The sequence below is a fragment of the Bolinopsis microptera genome, chromosome 4 (genome assembly GCF_026151205.1).
Source record: "Bolinopsis microptera isolate Bmic1 chromosome 4, MBARI_Bmic_1.0, whole genome shotgun sequence".
NCBI lineage: Eukaryota > Metazoa > Ctenophora > Tentaculata > Lobata > Bolinopsidae > Bolinopsis > Bolinopsis microptera.
In genome coordinates this window covers 9,734,977-9,755,240 of record NC_087075.1, presented here as the reverse complement: position 1 = coordinate 9,755,240, position 20,264 = coordinate 9,734,977, and the positions used below count along the sequence as shown (strand labels likewise).

Here is a 20,264-nt window from a genome sequence, read left to right as displayed (position 1 = left end):
TGTTAGCACATCGTGACACAGCAGATAAGATAACATTCTTGTTTCCTCTCCTTTTATTTGTGTCTTATTACCTGTACCCTTTTGTTTGTAAAACTACTTACCGGCACTGTGGCTTTGAACTGTATACTTTAACCATCCAGTTTCTATTTAGCTTACTTGTAAGTTTATACGTAAGTTTACTTTAAAATACTCAAATCATTGGTTTAGGTAAGAATGGTATAAAAGTCAAAGAAGAATATTATTTAGTAATGGATGAATAAAACCTTAAGTCTATAACTTATATTATAGTCTCTTAAAAACCGGACTTACTTTCCTAAGTGCATTCAGTTAACTTATATATTGTGTCCAATTTAAAACGAAGACCCTGGACAGGTAATATCGGCTAAATTACCTTTTTAAATCAGCCTTTAATTAACGACAAGATACCCATAAGTAAACTTAAATTCACTTCTCAGGACCTCCCCTTCACAGAGATAATTTATCTCGCTATCTGGTCGTTAACGTGTAAGTACTGAACAGTAATTTATTATCTTTCATTTAAATTCTTAAGTGTTATTACATTTAACTGGGTGAAGCGTAATTAATCAGAAATGATAAACTGGAATGGAACCTTGTTTTTTTATAGTTTAATTTCTTGAAAATTTCATCAGTTTTGTAAATTTTCTCAAAATCGCCCAGAAACTTTCGAGGTATGTTCTAAGGATCATTTAGAAGAGATTGTCCAGACAGAATTTTGAGAGAGATAAATTTCAGGGTGATTGCTGAAAAACTGTAGAGAGATTTTCATGGACGTTTTCTCAAAATCGCCCTGAATTTCAATTTTAGTTTGCTTAACAGATTCTTCAGGGTTACTTCCATCTACTTCACAAACACTGTTTCAGAATACGAACATAAAAATGTGGTCATATAACCTAACTAACTACTATCAGTGGAATAAAACAGGTAAGAACGACCAATATTAGATTATAGAATCCTGAAATACTAACACTGCACATTTACTTGTGCGCTACACACATTTCGAAATTATAAAATTGAAATGATTTTACCCAATTGTCAACTATAAAAACTACAGAGGGTAAAATTTCAGCTGTTACAATGGTGGACCAAGAGATGCCATCTTCTTTGTTAGAGCCAGTTCAAACAGGTTAGCCTGACCAATATCTTAGTATAACCTAATCGGCAATGTAGCTACGCACGGTTAAGGCACGGTTAAGGCATGGTTAAATTGCCACATAATCCTTGTTACATTCAGATTTCAGGCATCCAGCCATACTAATCTTAATAGTTGTTTTTTCAACCATATTTAACAACTTCACTTCTTACAAACTAATTCAATAATTGTATAAACATTATATACCTCGTATTTACTCTAGATCAGTTGAACTTGATATCTTGATCCCCCAATGCAATGGCCAATTATCTAAAATCACGTAATTATTTAACATCTAACATATACTTCAACATTTAGTTAACCCAACAGAGACCTGGGCCAAATTTCCTGAAATAACAGACAGTCCTTGGAAGTGGACTAATGACGGAGCAAGACCCACATGTAACAGTAACTGCATTCAGTTTCTCAGCGACAAAACGGTCAAGTGGAATAAAGAGAAAAAGAGTCAAGGTTATTGGAAGCTTGACAGTGATATGAAGATTCTGGAAACCAAATTTCATGGTGCTGTCCACGAGTTAAGATACATTGTTGAAGAAAGAAAAGCGGTAGTGATAAACTGTGGTCAAAATGTACCGGGAGCAATTTGGGGTAACAATAAGATAATACTTTAGGCGTCAGTGCTAATAGTTTAATTTGAAATTCAACAATTTCAAAATTCTGTAGTTATTATTCGTCATTTTAATAGCTATTTAAGGGGAGATACACCAAAAACGTTTTTGCTCCGAACATCGATTTTATTTTATATTATGGTTAAATAGACAAAAAGAATAAGATTGCACACCTTCAAAATTTTTTAAAAATATTCCCTCATCGAGAAAAAATATATTTTTCTTTTTCGAAAATTTTTAAAATTAGGAGAAGTCTGTCACTGTAATACCGATAGTTCGGCCATTTTAAAAGTTGTTTGGCTGATTTTTTTACTGAACATTACTTACACTCCTTACAAAACAACCCTTTAAAGGATTATATATTTAAACGATAAATGACCAAGTTACAGACCGAACAAGGTGAAAAAAGAAAAATTGGGATTTTTCCCACTTCTAAAGTTGTACATTTCACCAATCACCCGGGTCAGCAGATATCGCTTCAAAAATTCTTGTGAGTGTAGCTGGTGATCATATCAAACTTTTTGGAACAGAATTTCTCTCAGATTTGAGTTTTAAGCTATGCAATGTGGCCTCAAACGACTTAGTAAAATTCATCGTAAAAAAGGGCAAAAAAGGCAGATTTAAGGCTTAAAATGCCTATAACTCAAAAAGTATCAGTTTTTTTGAAATAATTTTTACAGGATCGTAATCAGCTTGGTAAGACGAATCTTTTAGTACGACATTTATAATATTTAAAGACACAAAATTTGTAAAAAAATGTGTACAATTTGTACAAAATTTATACAAGGGGGGGGGGGGGGGGGGGGGGCCCTTGTGTTCGAGCTAGAAAATTATTTAAGACAATCTGTCTTCTTAAAGCACTTATTTGGTACTAAAAGATTCGTCTTACCAAGCTGATTACGATTCTGTAAAAATTATTTCAAAAAAACTGATACTTTTTGAGTTATAGGCATTTTAAGCCTTAAATCTGCCTTTTTTGCCCTTTTTTACGATGAATTTTTGAGGCCACGTTGCATAGCTTAAAACTCAAATCTGAAAGAAATCCTACTCCAAAAAGTTTGATATGATCATCAGCTACACTCACAAGAATTTTTGAAGCGATATCTGCTGACCCGGGTGATTGGTGAAATGTACAACCTTAGAAGTGGGAAAAATTTCAATTTTTATTTTGTCGACCTTGTTTGGTCTGTAACTTCGTCATTTATCGTTCAAATATATAATCCTTTAAAGGGTTGTTTTGTAAGGAGTGTAAGTAATGTTCAGTAAAACAATCAGCCAAACAACTTTTAAAATGGCCGAACTATCGGTATTACAGTGACAGACTTCTCCAAATTTTAAAAATTTTTGAAAAAGAAAAATATTTTTTTTCTCGATGAGGGAATATTTTTAGAAAATTTTGAAGGTGTGCAATCTTATTCTTTTTGTCTATTTAACCATAATATAAAATAAAATCGATGTTCGGAGCAAAAACGTTTTTGGTGTATCTCCCCTTAAACGGCATACAAATTCTTCCATTTCAAAATTATGATCTTGACACATTCGCTCAACTTAATAGCAATAACTTTACAGAAACGGTAACTAGCCTATCGGACTACGAACGAAGAGGAAAAGAAATAGCCACTTTCTACTGTTCAACAGAAGAGGAACTCTCTGTTATGAGTCCCCCAGCTCCCCAACAAACCTACAAAGATCGATATCCGGACAACACGATAAACGAAGATCCTCGTATAACAGATAACAAAACAAAACAGCAGAACTATGAAGCCGAAGTGATAGTCTACCGTGCATTGGAGATGTTAAAAGAACGCCTGATTGTTCTTCACGGGTTTAAGTTCACACATTACCAGTATACTTTGTGTGACAGGAACCATGATAGGAGGCATTGTGGACAGTGTAAGAGGCCTAAAAACTCTGAGGAATGTGATTTTTTGATTATCGGAGAGGGCTTCTTTGTAGTCATTGAAGTTAAGAACCCAGCATCTGATGGGAACCCCACCATAGCATTCAAGGGATCGTTAATTCAGAGAAATCGGGTCGAGAAGCTTATTCGAGCTCTTCATCCGGAATTAAAGGTTTTTCTTTACACGGCTTTTCCCTATTTGAGCTCTGATTCCCTGCTAATAGATGACAGCGAGCAAATGAATTCAATTATCTTTAAAGAAGATATCGATAACTTTGCTAATTGGTGGAATGTCAACATATCAATGAAAATTCGACCAAACATACCACACATTTTGATGTGTGGTATATCGTTTGGTCGTAAAGAGAGGCAGATAAAAACAAAGCATATTTTGTTAACAATATCTTGTACTGAAGTTGATTTCCCAGATGAATCTATGTTCAGTCTAGCAGACACTGTGATGCGAATAGACAAGGAGCTGAGAGAAGGAGAAATAACTTTACTGCAAAATGATAAAAAATCGAAGTGCAAAAAGAGCATAAATCCAGGAGTGATTAAAGCAACTGATGATATTGATATTGGAGAATGTTTAGGTGTTAAGTATTTTACAGCGGAACAAGAAAGGATCTTAAAATCGAAAGAAAAGCTGCTGTGGATCAACGGACCAGCAGGAACTGGTAAAACTGTGTTGTTATCACGAAAATTAATTGATCTCGCTCAATTTGATCCAGGACGGAAAGTTGTGGTTTTTAAATTCGGTGGAGGTTTTTTTTTTTTTTTTTTTTAGAGAGGCTGGGCCTGGTTGGCCCACGAGAGGATAGCATATGAATGCTTTGCCTACCTCTGGGGTATGGCAGTCCTGTGGGAGGATGCCAGTGGAATCAAGATGTGTAATCAAGGATGATGGTAAGTGTTGTGGGGTGTGTCATAGATAAACGCTTAAGTGGTGGTTGAGTGTGGAAGAGAGAGGCGAAACAAGACGGCGTTAAAGTAGTCGCTATGTTACACCTGTCTGGTCCAACTCCTCTGGCACCGCTAAGCGTTTAGTGTGGTTTGTAAAGTTGACAATGGTGGAGATGTGTTGGTTGTCGAATATGTCATTGACAGAGAGGTAGTAGTCCCGGAAATATTGACCTCTTATTTGGGCAATAGCCGGGCACTGTCCGAGAAAGTGTGAGACAGTCTCCTCTTCGTCGCCGCACTTAGGACAAGCACTTGTGTCTGATTTGCGAATGGTGTGTAGGTGTTTGTTGAGGCCACAATGTCCCGTGATGAGGTGCACTGCAGTTCTATAATTTTTTCTGTTGTTACTGAGTGTAGTGTTGAGATTTTTGATGATGTTGATGTTTTTATGTCCAAGTGTCAGTTTAGTGTGTCTGGGACCATCAGTAATCCATGATTCTTGATTAAGTTTTGTGACTTTGTCGTTGATCAGGCGTTTGATGTAAGATTGTGGAATTGGGCAATTCAAAGTGGATTCACTGGTTGTACCATTTTTGGCCAGCTCGTCTGCTTTTTCATTACCCCACAATCCAATGTGTGCAGCTATCCATCTGATCTCTAAGGTGTTAGTGGATCCGAGTGTATTGAGGGTGTCGTAACAGTCTCTAGTAGTCCTACTCCTCGTTGAAGGTGAGGATATGGCTTGAATAGAGGAGAGACTGTCTGACCATATGATGATGTGTGTGTTTGTATAAGTTGATAGATATTTACAAGCTTCGATGATGGCAATGAGTTCTGTTTGATAAACGGTGCAATAATCGGGAAGCTTGAATGATCTTTCATCTAGTGTAGTGTTGTTGTTGTCTGTGGTGATAATATAACCAGCCCCGCTACCTGAGTCTGTGCGTGACCCGTCTGTGTAGCAGGTGATGGTTTCACTGGGGATGTTGTTGATGGTGTTTTGGAGTGAGCCTCTATATCCAATGTTGTCAGCTCCAGGAGTGGTGACCGTGAAGCGTCGTTCAAGCATCATGGTTGGTATAGATAGGTCTCTCTCTGCTTTGGGTGGTATGTTGAGATCTACCATGAATTTTTTGTTGATAGTGGTGTGAGTTGTGATGGTACCTTTTCTGGGGGCGATAGTTTCGAGGGTTAGGCTTCCATAGGCTTGAAGCCTGGCTGTGCCCTTTGCTGCTTCACCTCTCAGGAAAAGTATGATATCTGGAGTGTTAGTGAGGTGGTTCAGTGCGATGAAGGGAGTACTAGGCATGGCACCAGACATCATTCTCAATGCCAATGCCTGAACTCGTTTGAACTTCCTCGCGTTGGTGTCTGTTTGGGTTGCTCTAATCCATATACTACAGCAGTATGATAGAATAGGTCTGATGACAGCGGTGTACATCCATTTGCATGTTTTAGGGCTCATACCCCAAGTGGGGCCGACAGCTCTTCTACATTGCATAAGGGATGCCGTAGCTTTTTTGGTGGTATTGGTGATATGTTCATTGAAATTGAGCTTGCTGTCGAGGGTCACTCCTAGGAATTTGGCAGATTTGGATAGACCTATAGTGGTGTTACCCACCACCACAGGTCTTAGTGTCCATTTCTTATTCCAGGTAAACATGACTATTTGTGTTTTGAGTGCGCTTATGGATAGATCTTTGGTTTGGCACCATTTTTCTATTGTGTTGATGGTTTTGCGTGTTCTGTTCCAGATGATGTCTAAATCATTCCCCTCCGCTAGAGAGAGCAGATCGTCTGCAAAAGCTTGCAGATAACCTGGTATGTCTCTTGCGGTGTAGGCCAGGAGATCATCGACTACCAGGTTCCAGAGGAAAGGGGAAAGGATGCCACCTTGAGGGCACCCTCTCCGGATCCGAACCCTTGTCGACTTATCCTTATGATTTAATGTGATGAATCTGTTAGTTACCATGTTGATAATCCATTGTGCTGTGGCCAGATCCACTTTCGTGGTCTTGATAGCGTCAGAAATAGCCTTGAAAGAGACATTATCAAAAGCTCCCTCTATATCTAGAAAGACGCCTAGGACATATCCCTTCTTAGCTATCCTGCGCTCGATGGTGTGAGTAACTTTATGAAGGGCTGCTTCGGTTGAACATCCTTTCTTAAAGCCAAATTGTCGTTTGTTGATGTCTTTAGCGATATTAAGGTCGTGTTGCATATGCCACAGTATCACCTTCTCCTGTAGTTTTAACATCACTGGCGAAAGGGTGATAGTGCGAAATGACTTTGGTTGGTTGTAGTCAGTTTTTCCAGGCTTTGGGAGAAAGATTCCAAGGGATTCTTTCCACAAAGTTGGAATGTGTTGGGTTTCATGATTTTTTGTCATAATGGTTCTGGTGATGTCTTTGATGTGTGTCCAAGCTTTCTGTATGATGATAGGTTTGAGGGTGTCGGGTCCAGCAGCTTTCAATGGATCGAAGGATTTAAGAGCCTCCTCGATTCTGTCTGGGCTGTAGATGGTATTGAGTAAGGTGGTGGTGATTGGTAGAGGACCAGGTGGAGGCACTGGCGGATCAGTGACACTATCCTTGAAGTGGGTTCGTGTCATGACCTCCAATGTCTCCTCTGCATTTTTGGTGATGTCTCCGTTTGGTTTGTAAACGGCTTCTAGTGTATGTTTGTTGTCGTTACAGGATTTCAGAATCTTATTCATCCTTCCGGATTCCTTAACAGACTCTGTTTCCTGACAAAAAGTTCTCCAGGCATTACGCTGGGAGTTGGTTATAAGTCTGTTGTATTGTTTGTTGCTCTCTCTGAGAGCGAGCCACAGGGCATCAGTCTTCTTTTTGCGGGCAGTAATCAGTTTTTGTCTTATTCCCCTCTGTGCTTCCTCTACTTCTTGAGTTAGCCAGGGGGGTTTGCGGACGGAACTTGAGATGTAAGTAATGGGGCATGCCTCCTCGAAGGCTTCCTTTAGTGCAGTATTGATTATGTCTATTTTGTGATCAATTTCAGTCGTAGTGTTGATTTGTGTGTTGTTAAGGTTGGGGTTATTCGATAGGATCTCATCAAATCTGTCCCAGTCAGTGTTTTTGATTAGTCGGATCTGTTTGGGTTCCTTCTTTGGCCCTGTAGTTATATCGAACATAATATAGCGATGGTCAGAGTTGGAGTAAAGGTCACTAACATGCCAGTTACTAATGAGATCTCCTCCCAACTGGTTTGTTATTGTGAGATCGATAATTGAGTTGTGGCCTCGAGAGTTGAGGAAGGTTGGGGATGATCCTTTGTTGGCACATGACAGCCCTAGGGAGGAGAGAAAGTCAAGAAGCTCCTCTCCCCTTTTATTGCATGCCTTGTTCCCCCAAAGGGTGTGGTGGGAATTGGTGTCCGACCCTATAATGAGCGGGATGTTGTTATCATTTGCGTATTTTGCTAGAGGTGATGTTTCTTGTGGCGGTACCGGCCCATTTATATCCATGTACGAAGCTGCCAGAATGAGTTCTGTCGAGCTGAGTTGGATTTTAATGGCCACTTGATCGGGTGTTGTGAATTGTGTGGAGGTAACAACAACTCTACAACGTATCAAGATATTTGTAAGAAAGCTGGTGTGGATTATGAGTTGTTATCTGTGAGCAATGATGAAATATGGTTTGATGTATCTGGATTGATACTAAAGAGTACCTGTAGTGCTGTGATTGTAGAGATAACATTAAAACATCCGGGACAATGGTCCATAAAATGGATAACAGATAGACTCAAACAACTAAGTTGCTGCCATGTGCTACTTGATGATGTGCAGTGTGTATTTAATAGTATTAACTATTCGATACCAACGTCCTTATTACAGACATTAGTAAACACACTAATAATGTTATCAGTTAACAACACTGTAATTGTAGCGTGTGATTTTATGCAGAGTTATTGGGAAACTTGCTTTACAAATGACATTGAGAATTTTTATAGTAGGATTATTGGTCTAATTGGTAAAAAATTGAATTCAGATCAACTTGTTACGTTGACGCAGAATTTGCGGAACACGTGCGATTTGTCCAATATTTTATGTATAATTAGAGATTATTACCTACTAAATTTTAATCAAGAAATTTTAATGCAAGATTCAGGGCATTTTATTCGGGGCCCATTAACAAAGTTTCATGTTTTTAATATACGTAATGATGAATTGATATTTAATATTGTTAACAAAGAATTGATCAAATTATGTGACTGTAGAAATATCGTAGAAAACTTAGAGGTAGCGGTAGTCTATATTGATAATGATTTAAATGATGATGTGATTGATATTGTTAATCGTGTTAAAGACGCACACAACACATATAATATAACAGTGTGTCGTGCTTCACACAGCTACTCAGCTGAGTGGCCTGTAGTTGTAGTGTTATGTCGTTTTTACAACACTCCGGTGTGTCTTGCTAAACTCTACCTAGCAATATCTCGAGCACGTGTGATGTGCTTAGTTTTCTTATTTCCCGGGCCGGGAAATCCCGGCGTTCGTCAAGCAACGCTTGACTATGACTACTACTATATTCCAGAATTATTAGAAGAATTGGCACCTTTTACTCACCTGATAAGACATAATTAGCTTGTTTATTTATTTATTTGTTGTTTATTATATGTATAACACTATTAATAGTAATAATGGAAAAATGTATGGCTGAAATGTAAGGTTGATTTATTTGTAATTTATATGATAATTAATTGAATTAATAAAAAAATTTAATGTCTACAATTATAACTGTAACATGAACTGACCATGATCGGACAAATGAAGGAGACTTACTCTAAATATGGTTGAAAATGATAACGATTAAAACTGTTGGTATTACATAGTTACAACATTTAAAACGTTCCACCATTGAAATAGTAAAAGATACATTTGGTGGTACAATATTACAATAAAACCTCGATTTACCGCAATCCCCAATTTACCGCAAACTACAATTTACTGGGCTGTTTCCTTTCCCCAAACTCAACGCTTGATTGTAAATTAAAAAAAACATTGACGTATGTGGAGTACCGCGCCGGTGGGATCTCTTCGGCTCACTGGTTTAGACTTTTGGAAAGTTAACAGAAAACTCGCCATAATACTGCAATATCAAATAATTTTAAAACTTAATCTTTAATTTTATTAAGTAGCTAAAATTGTTGCATAATTACTTGACCACCATCACAGTCAGTAACGCAAGACAGATTTCTAACATGTTCAACAAATGACCTTGTTGTGAAAGCAGATTCATGTAAACTTTTGTTCTTGTACTTCAATGTGCTTTCAATTCGTTCTCAAGGAATGTTCTACAATGTTCTAGCAGATCAAAATTCAAATAACACCTAAACACCAAAACATCTCTATAGTGTGTTCTCTATAGGCTATCGTGCTTAAAATTTGTAACATGTCATCTAGGCGTCAAACTTAAATTTCAAAAAAGAAGCAACATGCCATCTCTAGGCTATCAGGCTTTAATTTCCCTTTCGTTCCTAAGCCTTGAAGTTCTCCAGACCAGGCATGATGTACGCAATGTTATCCAACATCCTAATCTGCTTCTCCTCTGATATAACGTTAAGTTGCTCCACGTGGGAGGTGAGGTAGAGGAGGGGAGCCGATGCACAGAGTAGGCAGTTTAGTAGGTTGGTGAGCAGTGCAGAGACTGTCAACTCACTGTAGTCAGAGTCTCCCCTTTCTGCTAGCTAAGGAGTGGGTTAGTTAGTTAGTTAGTTAGTTAGTTAGTTAGTTAGTTAGTTAATTATTAGTTAGTTAGTTAGTTAGTTAGTTAGTTAGTTAGTTAGTTAGTTAGTTAGTTAGTTAGTTAGTTAGTTATTTAAGTGTGTCAGATTGCTTGATTGGAAAATATCACGAGCTCATTTTCAAGGTATTCTAGGAAATTATCGTCTGAACAATCTGTACTTAAAATTGAAATAATTGTAATAATCAATAATAATGTCAAGTTTTAATTTATTTCCTCACCTCGCCAGTAATCTCGCCCATCTTGGTAATAGAGTCTCCAAGAAGTTTCAAATGAGCAGCCAAGTCTAGCGCTTCAGGTGGTCCGTCTGGTGCCAGCGGTGCTAAAACCTTCTTCTTCTTCTTACTCTTCTTCTTCTCTACCACTACCTGAAACAAATTAATTCCGTTTCCTGGGTGATTCTCACAGTATTTATCAATTTTTTACTGAACCTCTAATTTTTTTAAACTAGCAAAAATATTATCGAGAATCAGAATCACAAGTTTTTAATATAAAAACCGGGGGTGGTACACTGTTACAGTGGTACATTACTGGTTAAACACAAACCTTTGAATTTTCCTCCGCCTCCTTTGACTTCCAGTACTCCTTGTCATTATCATCAAGTTCATTCCACATTTTAGCTAACTTTGACGTTACTTCAATCATTTTTAGATCTGAAATTATAGGATCTGATTACTTGTTTTTTATCAGGAAACATCATAATATTAATGATTGGACGTGAGACAAAATAACTTTTAGTTGGAAATACTCTGGCTATTGAGCTGCATACTTATAATATTTACACATAACATTAACATGTTTAAATGTACCTGCATTTTCCTTAGCCACACTTGGTCGCATGTGTCGTGAATACAGTAAATAAGCTGACACTTTTCTTCGTCCCTTTTCTTTCTTCGCTCCCTTACTCTTCTTCTTTTTAATCTTCCCAGTCTGAATTAAGTAATATTAGTAATTAATTGGTAATGTGTCATTGACAACTCAAAATTGCGAATCTCGGTAGAAATGAAAAATTACATTAACAAATCACGGTCGAAATGACAACTTAAAATGACAAAAATCACCAGACTGAAATATCACATTTGGGGCTTTGTAATACTATGACGGCATTGCTTTGAATTTGAATTTCTGATGATATTGATTTTCAGTGCTATGTAACCTGGCAGTAACGTTGTAAAGGACTTTGAGGGGGTCTGTAGTCCCGGCCCCCCGCATAGTATGTTTGTGTTTCACTGATTTGTAAACTGAAGACGTAAATACTCCAAATTCCACATAAACATACCTCCGTTTTAACAGGTTTAGGTTTAAGAGTGAGTTTCCTGCGTTTCTCTATTGCAGCAATCTGATCTGGATCTCTTTTAGGGGCTTGACCTGGGATGGTAGAATAAACTAAGAGGGAGAGGGTCTCCAAATACCACTAAAATACCACCTAAATACCATTTTAATACCACCTAAATACCATTTTAATACCATTTTAATACCAATTTATAACTTTATAACCACTTTAAAATCTGCAAGACCGCTGGATCATTGCTAAACAAAATTGACCAAGGAATAAGAATTTTAGGGTCCCCAAATATTGCCCCCCAAGCTCCTGAGAATGTAATTTGCTGCCTGACCGATCTCTCAGACCTCAGTTATCACTAGAATAGTCACGTGATTATTAAAGTTCCACAGAACATACCCTCATCCATAACCTCCTCTGATATGGGTAGAGGTTTCTGGACTGTGTCTGTGTCAACTGTGGTTATCACTTCTTCCTGTACAGTCACCATCTGGTCCTCTGGTATCGTCGTCAGGGATGATAACTGAGGGGAATATCGTTAATTAGTTAGATAGGTAATTAGTTAGTTAATTATGTTTGGATGAAAGTAAGGTTTGTGGAATGGAATGAAAATGATTAAACATTAAATATTTAGAAATATCAAAATCTCCTCTGTAGTTCGCAAACATAATAGTTTCTGCTAGAAGTAGATTAGGTGTATACTGTATATCTTCCTTAAATAGAATAGTAAAACCTGCTTTTCATGAGGATAATTGATTGAAATAAATTTTCGTGCACATACAGAATGAATGGTTAATAATTTAATATTATATATGTAGACCAAGGTCTGTGCACGGGATGCTTCCTGGAAGAATCCAGTTCTTTTAGCGGGGCACCCTACCTAAAGCCAAATTGAGATATAATAATCATATTCCTAGGGAAATAATCAGAAATCGAATACCAATCAAATAATATGATATATAGGAGTAGTAACCATATTTACTATGCAAAATGCCCCAACCACATAGTGTAAATTTATATAGAATTCAAATTCCATATCATCATTAAACCTCAATAGTCAATATAATAGCCCAAGCAAAATTAAATAACTTCTTATATACCTTACTGTCATACTACAAATTAATTAAACATTTGAAATCTGTTAACCAGAGAATAAATTTCTAAACCTAATGCAAGTGAGATAATTTAGATGCAATAATGAATGCCTAATGTGAGTATCATCTGTCAATGTCCTTGTAAAAAAGTCTGTAAAAGAGATATGAGTAACTAATATAGAAGAAAAAACAGGAAGTTGTCGTCTGTTGAAAAATAAATAAAATATCTAGAATATAAATTAGAATATAAAATAACATTCGGTCAATGTGTCGTCAATAAACTGTACAATTATCAAATGTTAAAACTGGGTGATACAGTCACCAAAAATAAATACTAAGTATAATAAGTAAAGAAATTAAATGTGGTCTATAAAACTACCACTAGGTATAATAGGTCAATAAATTAAAAGTGGTTTATAAAACTACCACTGTGCGAATCCCTTCTCCAGTTAAAACATGTCAGTCATGTGTAAAATCAATCAAAATGGTAAGGTGGTAAAAAAGGGAAAATCCTTTCGATATATCAATTATATATGCCTCAGATTTAAAAGAATTAGAAGATACTTAGTTATCGTCGACTATGATTGCAGTGTAAAATTTGTCATATGAATTGTCGACGGTATAATTAGGGTCTGTTGTTATAGATGAGAGTAGCTGTTTCTTATACGAATCACTTAAGCTTTTAACATCGGGCAGATTTCGTAGATCTGTTGGAACATTATTTCAACATTTTGCCCCCAAGTATTGAAAGTTTTTATGTGATGTTGATCTATTAACATATAGGTTGCAGCTTTCGCCGCTCCTACTACCTCCTGATATGTAACTAAATTTGTTCATAAAGTTTGTAGGACAATTGTCATGGATGATTCTAAACATTAATACATACATATAATTTGACAGATGGAGTTGCCGTCTAAGATGGAGTGGTAACCATTTCATGCCTCTATAAACATTAAGGCTGCTCTCTGTTTGTGGAACGTTGAGAGCTATTTTGGCTACCTTTTTGTACAGAGTGTCAAGTTCAGCAAGTTTTGTCTTGCCAGCTCTACAATAGATCGTGTCTAAATAATCGAATTGTGGCAACATGAGTGCATTGGCAAACATTTTCCTATATTTAATGGGTAGCAGTGCTTTACTTCTATACATGGCACCAATTCTCTTCATGACCTTCTTAATAATATAATCTACATGGCTTTTGAAGTTTAATTTACTATCTAGAATGAGGCCAAGATATTTTGTCTCTTTGCACTCCTTGATTGTGAAAGTTACCTCATTACATTCAATGGTTAATTCATCATGTTGATCAACAGAATCAAACAATAGGAATTCAGTCTTCTTTTCATTGAGTGATAATTTATTTACACTGAGCCATTTAAAGATTGTCATAAGTTCTATTTTCATGTTTATAAATGTGCTTCTGCAGGTTTGATCAAAGAATAGTGCACCATCATCTGCAAATAGAAAGGGCTTAGATAGGTTACAGGCATAAATGATGTCATTTATGAAGATACTAAATAATATAGGCCCAATGATGCTTCCTTGTGGTACACCACTCAGAACTTCTAAAAATGAACTTAATTTGCCATTGATCCTAGTGCATTGATATCTACAAGATAAGAAGTTCTTAAACCAGGTTAAAGCAATGCCACCAATTCCATAATATGCCAATTTTTGAAGCAATATTTCATGATTCACTGTGTCAAAGGCCTTCTTAAGATCAAGAAAGATGATTCCTGGTTTATAAGACTTAGATTTACTCATATATATTTCGTCCATCAGATCGTACATCAAATAAGTTGTGGAGTGATTTTTCCGAAAGCCATATTGATGCCGGATGAAAAGTTTGTTCTCTTCCATGTAATCAGTGAGTTGCTTGCCGACAAAGTATTCTATAAGTTTTCCTACAAGTGGAAGGATGGATATTGGCCTGTAATTATTAGGATCATCTTTCATTCCTGCCTTATGGATGGGAGTTACTCTAGCTTTTTTACAAAGTGTTGGTACAACACCTGTATTAAGGCTCAAATTGACAATATGGGTCAGTGGCTCAACTATGTGTGGTACAGCTTGCTTAAGTAAAAATAGAGGCACATCGTCATATGAGGCCTTGTCATTCTTGAGCGTTTCGACATACATTAGGATATCAGTTTCATTTATTTCTTGGAATCTATCAAATGAGATGTTAGAAGTTCTAGGAGGTAAAAAATCAGTAAAACTAACTCTTTCAATATTGGGGGCCTGATTTTGTAATCTTGATCCAACATTTGCAAAATGAAAGTTAAATTTGATTGAAATAAATTTTCGTGCACATACAGAATGAATGGTTAATAATTTAATATATATGTAGACCAAGGTCTGTGCACGGGATGCTTCCTGGAAGAATCCAGTTCTTTTAGCGGGGCACCCTACCTAAAGCCAAATTGAGATATAATAATCATATTCCTAGAGAAATAATCAGAAATCGAATACCAATCAAATAATATGATATATAGGAGTAGTAACCATATTTACTATGCAAAATGCCCCAACCACATAGTGTAAATTTATATAGAATTCAAATTCCATATCATCATTAAACCTCAATAGTCAATATAATAGCCCAAGCAAAATTAAATAACTTCTTATATACCTTACTGTCATACTACAAATTAATTGAACATCTGAAATCTGTTAACCAGAGAATAAATTTCTAAACCTAATGCAAGTGAAATAATTTAGATGCAATAATGAATGCCTAATGTGAGTATCATCTGTCAATGTCCTTGTAAAAAAGTCTGTAAAAGAGATATGAGTAACTAATATAGAAGAAAAAACAGGAAGTTGTCGTCTGTTGAAAAATAAATAAAATATCTAGAATATAAATTAGAATATAAAATAACATTCAGTCAATGTGTCGTCAATAAACTGTACAATTATCAAATGTTAAAACTGGGTGATACAGTCACCAAAAATAAATACTAAGTATAATAAGTAAATAAATTAAATGTGGTCTATAAAACTACCACTAGGTATAATAGGTCAATAAATTAAAAGTGGTTTATAAAACTACCACTGTGCGAACCCTTCCTCCAGTTAAAACATGTCAGTCATGTGCAAAATCAATCAAAATGGTAAGGTGGTAAAAAAGGGAAAATCCTTTCGATACATCAATTATATATGCCTCAGATTTAAAAGAATTAGAAGATACTTAGTTATCGTCGACTATGATTGCAGTGTAAAATTTGTCATATGAATTGTCGACGGTATAATTAGGGTCTGTTGTTATAGATGAGAGTAGCTGTTTCTTATACGAATCACTTAAGCTTTTAACATCGGGCAGATTTCGTAGATCTGTTGGAACATTATTCCAAATATAAATAGCTCAGGATCATTCTCATTGATAGTTTGACAATTAGTTGTACCAGGGGTCATATTTGATGCCAGTTTGATAGTTTTCCATACCCCTTTAAGATCATTCTTAGCACTTTTAACTTGTAGTTCATCATCGATTACATTAGCCGTTTTGCAGGTTTTAGCTAATTTATTTCTAATATTTCTCTGAATCTTGTAGCAATCCCAGGCCTCATTACACTTTATACATTTGCTACATATCCCACATTTATTGCAACTTCCATTGTCTCTCTTATCCTTCTTTTTACGGAATTTCTTTAGAAGAAAATGTGTATGATTAATGGCATTTAAAAGTTCAGTAGAAGGTTTATGTATGAACTTTTCATGCCTTTCTATGGTCTTGCAAGGGAAGAAGGTTGCATATGCCTGTTCAATATGATGACAAAGGCCAGCAGTGATAGCTTCAACATCTGTACTTTCCAATAGTGGACTGTAATCAGAACAGGTATCTAGATAGTCTAAGAATTGTTTAACATTACGTTTACAATGATTTCTAATTTCAACCTTTTCAAATTTAGGAGCTATAGATACTTTACAATCTATCTCACACATAATAGCTTGATGATCCCCAATACGGTCATCAAGAACAGAAGATTGAACAAAATCTGCATTTAAACAGTTAGTGAATATTACATCAATAGTAGTCTGGGTAAAATTGTCTCCACGTTTAGCAACTCTAGTTATCCCTTGAATGGTTTGAACTAGATTGTAACATCTCAAGGTCATATCTAATTTTTTGTACTGGGTGGATGAGATATTATTCTGGTCAATGTTTATATCCCCAATCCAGATAACCTTTTTCCCGTTCAATTTTTTCATGCAAAAATTAATGTACTCAATAAAGTTATCAACACTGCAATAATTTCCAGAGCGATAGAAGCAGCAAACATTGATCTTGCTATTCTTAAGCTTCACCCATAATGCTTCAATGTTATCAAGCTTACTATCCATAACTAATTCTGTGTAAGCTAGTTTTTTGTTTATCATTAAGCCACAACCACCCCTAGAACTGTTTGGCCTGTCGCATCGCATAATGTTGAAGGAGGAAGGAATATTTATGGTGTCTGTGTCAATAGTATCATTAAGATTCATCTCATTTAGGGAAAGTATGTCTAGCTTATGATCTCGAATGAGTTGAGTAAGTTCATTACTTTTAGCTAAATTTAGGAGACCACCTTGAATGTTACAGTGACCATGACCAATGCAAAGGTTATGAAATTTGTCAGCTGAGTTGTGAATATTTGTCATTTCACAAAACGTGTTAGTCGTTGTGTCTGATTAAACTAAAATCAGGTGAAAATTATCCGCCTGTAAATATTTTCAATAGAAAAGTTTTAAACTTGAAATCAAAATAAATATTCAGGTGGAAATGTCATGTCGATTTCAATGGTGAGCATGGTACTTGATGTGCTTTGCTAGTTTAAAGATACCATCGCTGTTTAGATGCACATTGTCTTCCCCAAATCTACTAAAACAAGATGATTTCCTAAATCCAGATCTATCACTAAACAAAAATCGATTCATCTCTGTGGGTATAAAGCTAACAAACGAGTATTTGGAAGGAATCTTAGATAAAAAGATATTAAAGTCATTTATCACTTTATTTCTAGCAAAACTTTCTCTTGGTAAAATGTTTATGATCTTAATTTTTGCAGCTGGAGCCCACGAGTGAAGTGACTGGATCAGATTATCAATAGAGCGATTGGTGTTATCAAGGGCCTTTGCTTTTCCTGTGAAGTCATCGGGTGACAATAATCTATTCCTCATGTGTCGAGGATTCTCTAGGATTAAGTCCACATCATTAGTTCCACACATGAGTACGATGGTCTTCACATTATTTGCATCAATTGACCTCTTTCTTTCATCTGAGTGGAAGCGTTCATTGATACCGTTTGCAATGCCACCAGGATAGTGAAATACATGTGCTTCTTGATGAGCAGAGGATAGTTTTGTAGCATCTAACTTGGAGAACATGCTTGAGCTAACATACACAGCAAGGGATTTGCTTTTGACTGAAGCAGGGGGTACGGTGCTCTTATGAGTGATTTTGTTGGGTGATGATTTCCCTTTGATTGAGGGTTCAGTTTCTCTTGCGGTAACGAAAGGCTTATTTGAGGTATCGGGTGGAGCAGACAAGGTTGCACTGCCATCAATCTGGCGCAGAGTAATGCTAATTCTCATGTCATCAGTTTGGTCCTGAATAAGGCTGTGTTCAAAGCTGTCCTGAGATTTTCTGGTCATAATCATTATGTCGCCATGGGAGAGAGTAAGATTGGCAACGTGGACTTTGCTTTTAGACCTAAAACTGAGGACTCTTGTTGCTCCTAACGATATGGTGGTAATCATGGAGCCTGGTGATATGGACCTCTCATCATCTGAATGGAATGGTATTCCTTGCTTGCCATTTTCATACTTAGTGATCATGGCGCTGTTAAATATCAGACTTGGGAACTGTGAGCGTAAACGTTCTAAAATAGACTTTAATAAGGGTTTGTCCCCATAGTATGCTACAGCCCTATTGTTAAACGTTTGTGTGTATTGTGTTTCCATATCCAACTTGAGAGTATCAACAAACCTGAATACACCTCGACTCAAATCATGATATGGATTGATGGACTTATCCACAACGTTAACACTGGTTGAAGATTGTTTGTTAACATCAGAAGAATTCACAAGAGATGGGTTGCTATTAAGTTCAGTCACACTGCTAACTTCACAGTTTTGAGTTTCTGATTCATGTTCAGAGATAAGAACATTGTCCCCGCAAGAGAATGGAACCGCAATTTTGTCATGGCCTGAGCCTTGGGCAAGTTTGGTTAGACGAGCAATTTGTCTCCTCAAATTGTCGTTTTCAAGACTTAGTGATACACAGGTAGAACATTTTGCTTTTGCACTGTTAGGTCTGTCACGAAGGCTGTAATTTCTGATTGGGATACCGGACATAGTTCAATAAACACAATAATGCAAAGAATTCAGGATAGAGTCTAAAACCGATGCTACTGTTTATAGTTATTTAGTTGTTGATTACAGTACCTTTGCAGCAATTCAGAAGATGGGAATGAGTGGTGTCTGATATTCTTTAGGTGATAGATGGGTGATAGGTGATAGATGGGAGTTAACAGCTCTTAAAAACGATGTCTGATAGTCTTTAGGATGTCTTTAAATAAACTATCATGCAACAACCATTTACATCGACATACAACCTGTAATGGTTGCTACATTTGATTGAGGTGTTAATTCCCACTAGGGGTCCTCAAATTATTTGTTATATAGTAGTGTTGAAAGTATTAAAGATGGCATGATTCCGTGTTAATAAATAATATCAACGTAAAAAATATACAATGCCAAAATATAAAATTGCGGTGATCCCCTCCACAGAACTTAAGAAAACAACAATTTCAAGAAAACAACAACTTAAAAACAAATACCTCTTCCACGACAACATTTTCATCTTTTCTTTCGAAATACGTCCGATTGTCCATAATAGCTGTAATAAAGTTCTAATTCTGTTAAATATAATATAGCGACAGTCAACAGTTATCGTTGGGAGCCGACCCACATTATTATTCAAAAAGTTGAGTTTAGAAAGATAAATACTATTTGAAAAGTAATTAATAGAAAACTATGTGTAGATATGCTCACGAAATGACAAAACCGTTTGTAAACAATTCTGTAAATGAACAGTCCTATTAATATATAATTGCCAGTCCTAAAATAATACATTTTTTGGCAAAATTTGTTTTTATGAACTTTTGTTTTACCCAATGACTCATTATATAAAATATCCGTAACCAACTGATTATGATTGCCAATACTTAATTAAAGCGATCATTGAAAATAACTTCTGATTTACCCCTGCAAATAACACCCAAAATAGGACCTGGCGGGAAGTTAAGAACTCAAAGCAAGGTTAAAACATTTTAGTGTGCGGGCAAAGAGTGTGCGTTGAAATGAAGAAAAAACTTTTTAAAAGTACATGGTTCCTAAAAAATTTCCTAGGGCTGCCAATCTACATCTCTCTTGAACCACACTTATTTTGCAATTCAAATAGAATTGTTTGATTCGTTCTTGAAAATGATCTCTATCGTCAAATTACTTATAGGTATTTTGCTCTGGCAAAGGTCTCAAAAAATTAGCCTACAGACAGATTC

General features: G+C 36.2%; 2 protein-coding genes across 2 annotated transcripts; one reads left to right on the top strand and one right to left on the bottom strand.

Annotated features, from left to right (window-relative positions):
- Nucleotides 1–83: 83 nt before the first annotated feature.
- Nucleotides 84–3,907, top strand: LOC134813782 (uncharacterized). Its single transcript, XM_063821662.1, has 7 exons — nucleotides 84–158; nucleotides 456–504; nucleotides 882–942; nucleotides 1,088–1,144; nucleotides 1,469–1,759; nucleotides 3,349–3,793; nucleotides 3,904–3,907. Exons 3-7 carry the CDS (start codon nucleotides 897–899, stop codon nucleotides 3,905–3,907), a joined length of 843 nt encoding a protein of 280 aa, XP_063677732.1. The 5' UTR covers nucleotides 84–158; nucleotides 456–504; nucleotides 882–896.
- A 5,479-nt stretch (nucleotides 3,908–9,386) lies between these two features.
- LOC134814054 (HMG box-containing protein 4-like) lies at nucleotides 9,387–19,623 on the bottom strand. Its single transcript, XM_063822053.1, has 7 exons — nucleotides 19,542–19,623; nucleotides 12,029–12,152; nucleotides 11,627–11,715; nucleotides 11,157–11,277; nucleotides 10,894–11,000; nucleotides 10,569–10,715; nucleotides 9,387–10,291 (listed from the first exon to the last, which is right to left on the bottom strand). Exons 1-7 carry the CDS (start codon nucleotides 19,593–19,595, stop codon nucleotides 10,082–10,084), a joined length of 852 nt encoding a protein of 283 aa, XP_063678123.1. The 5' UTR covers nucleotides 19,596–19,623; the 3' UTR covers nucleotides 9,387–10,081.
- Between the last annotated feature and the right edge of the window lie 641 nt (nucleotides 19,624–20,264).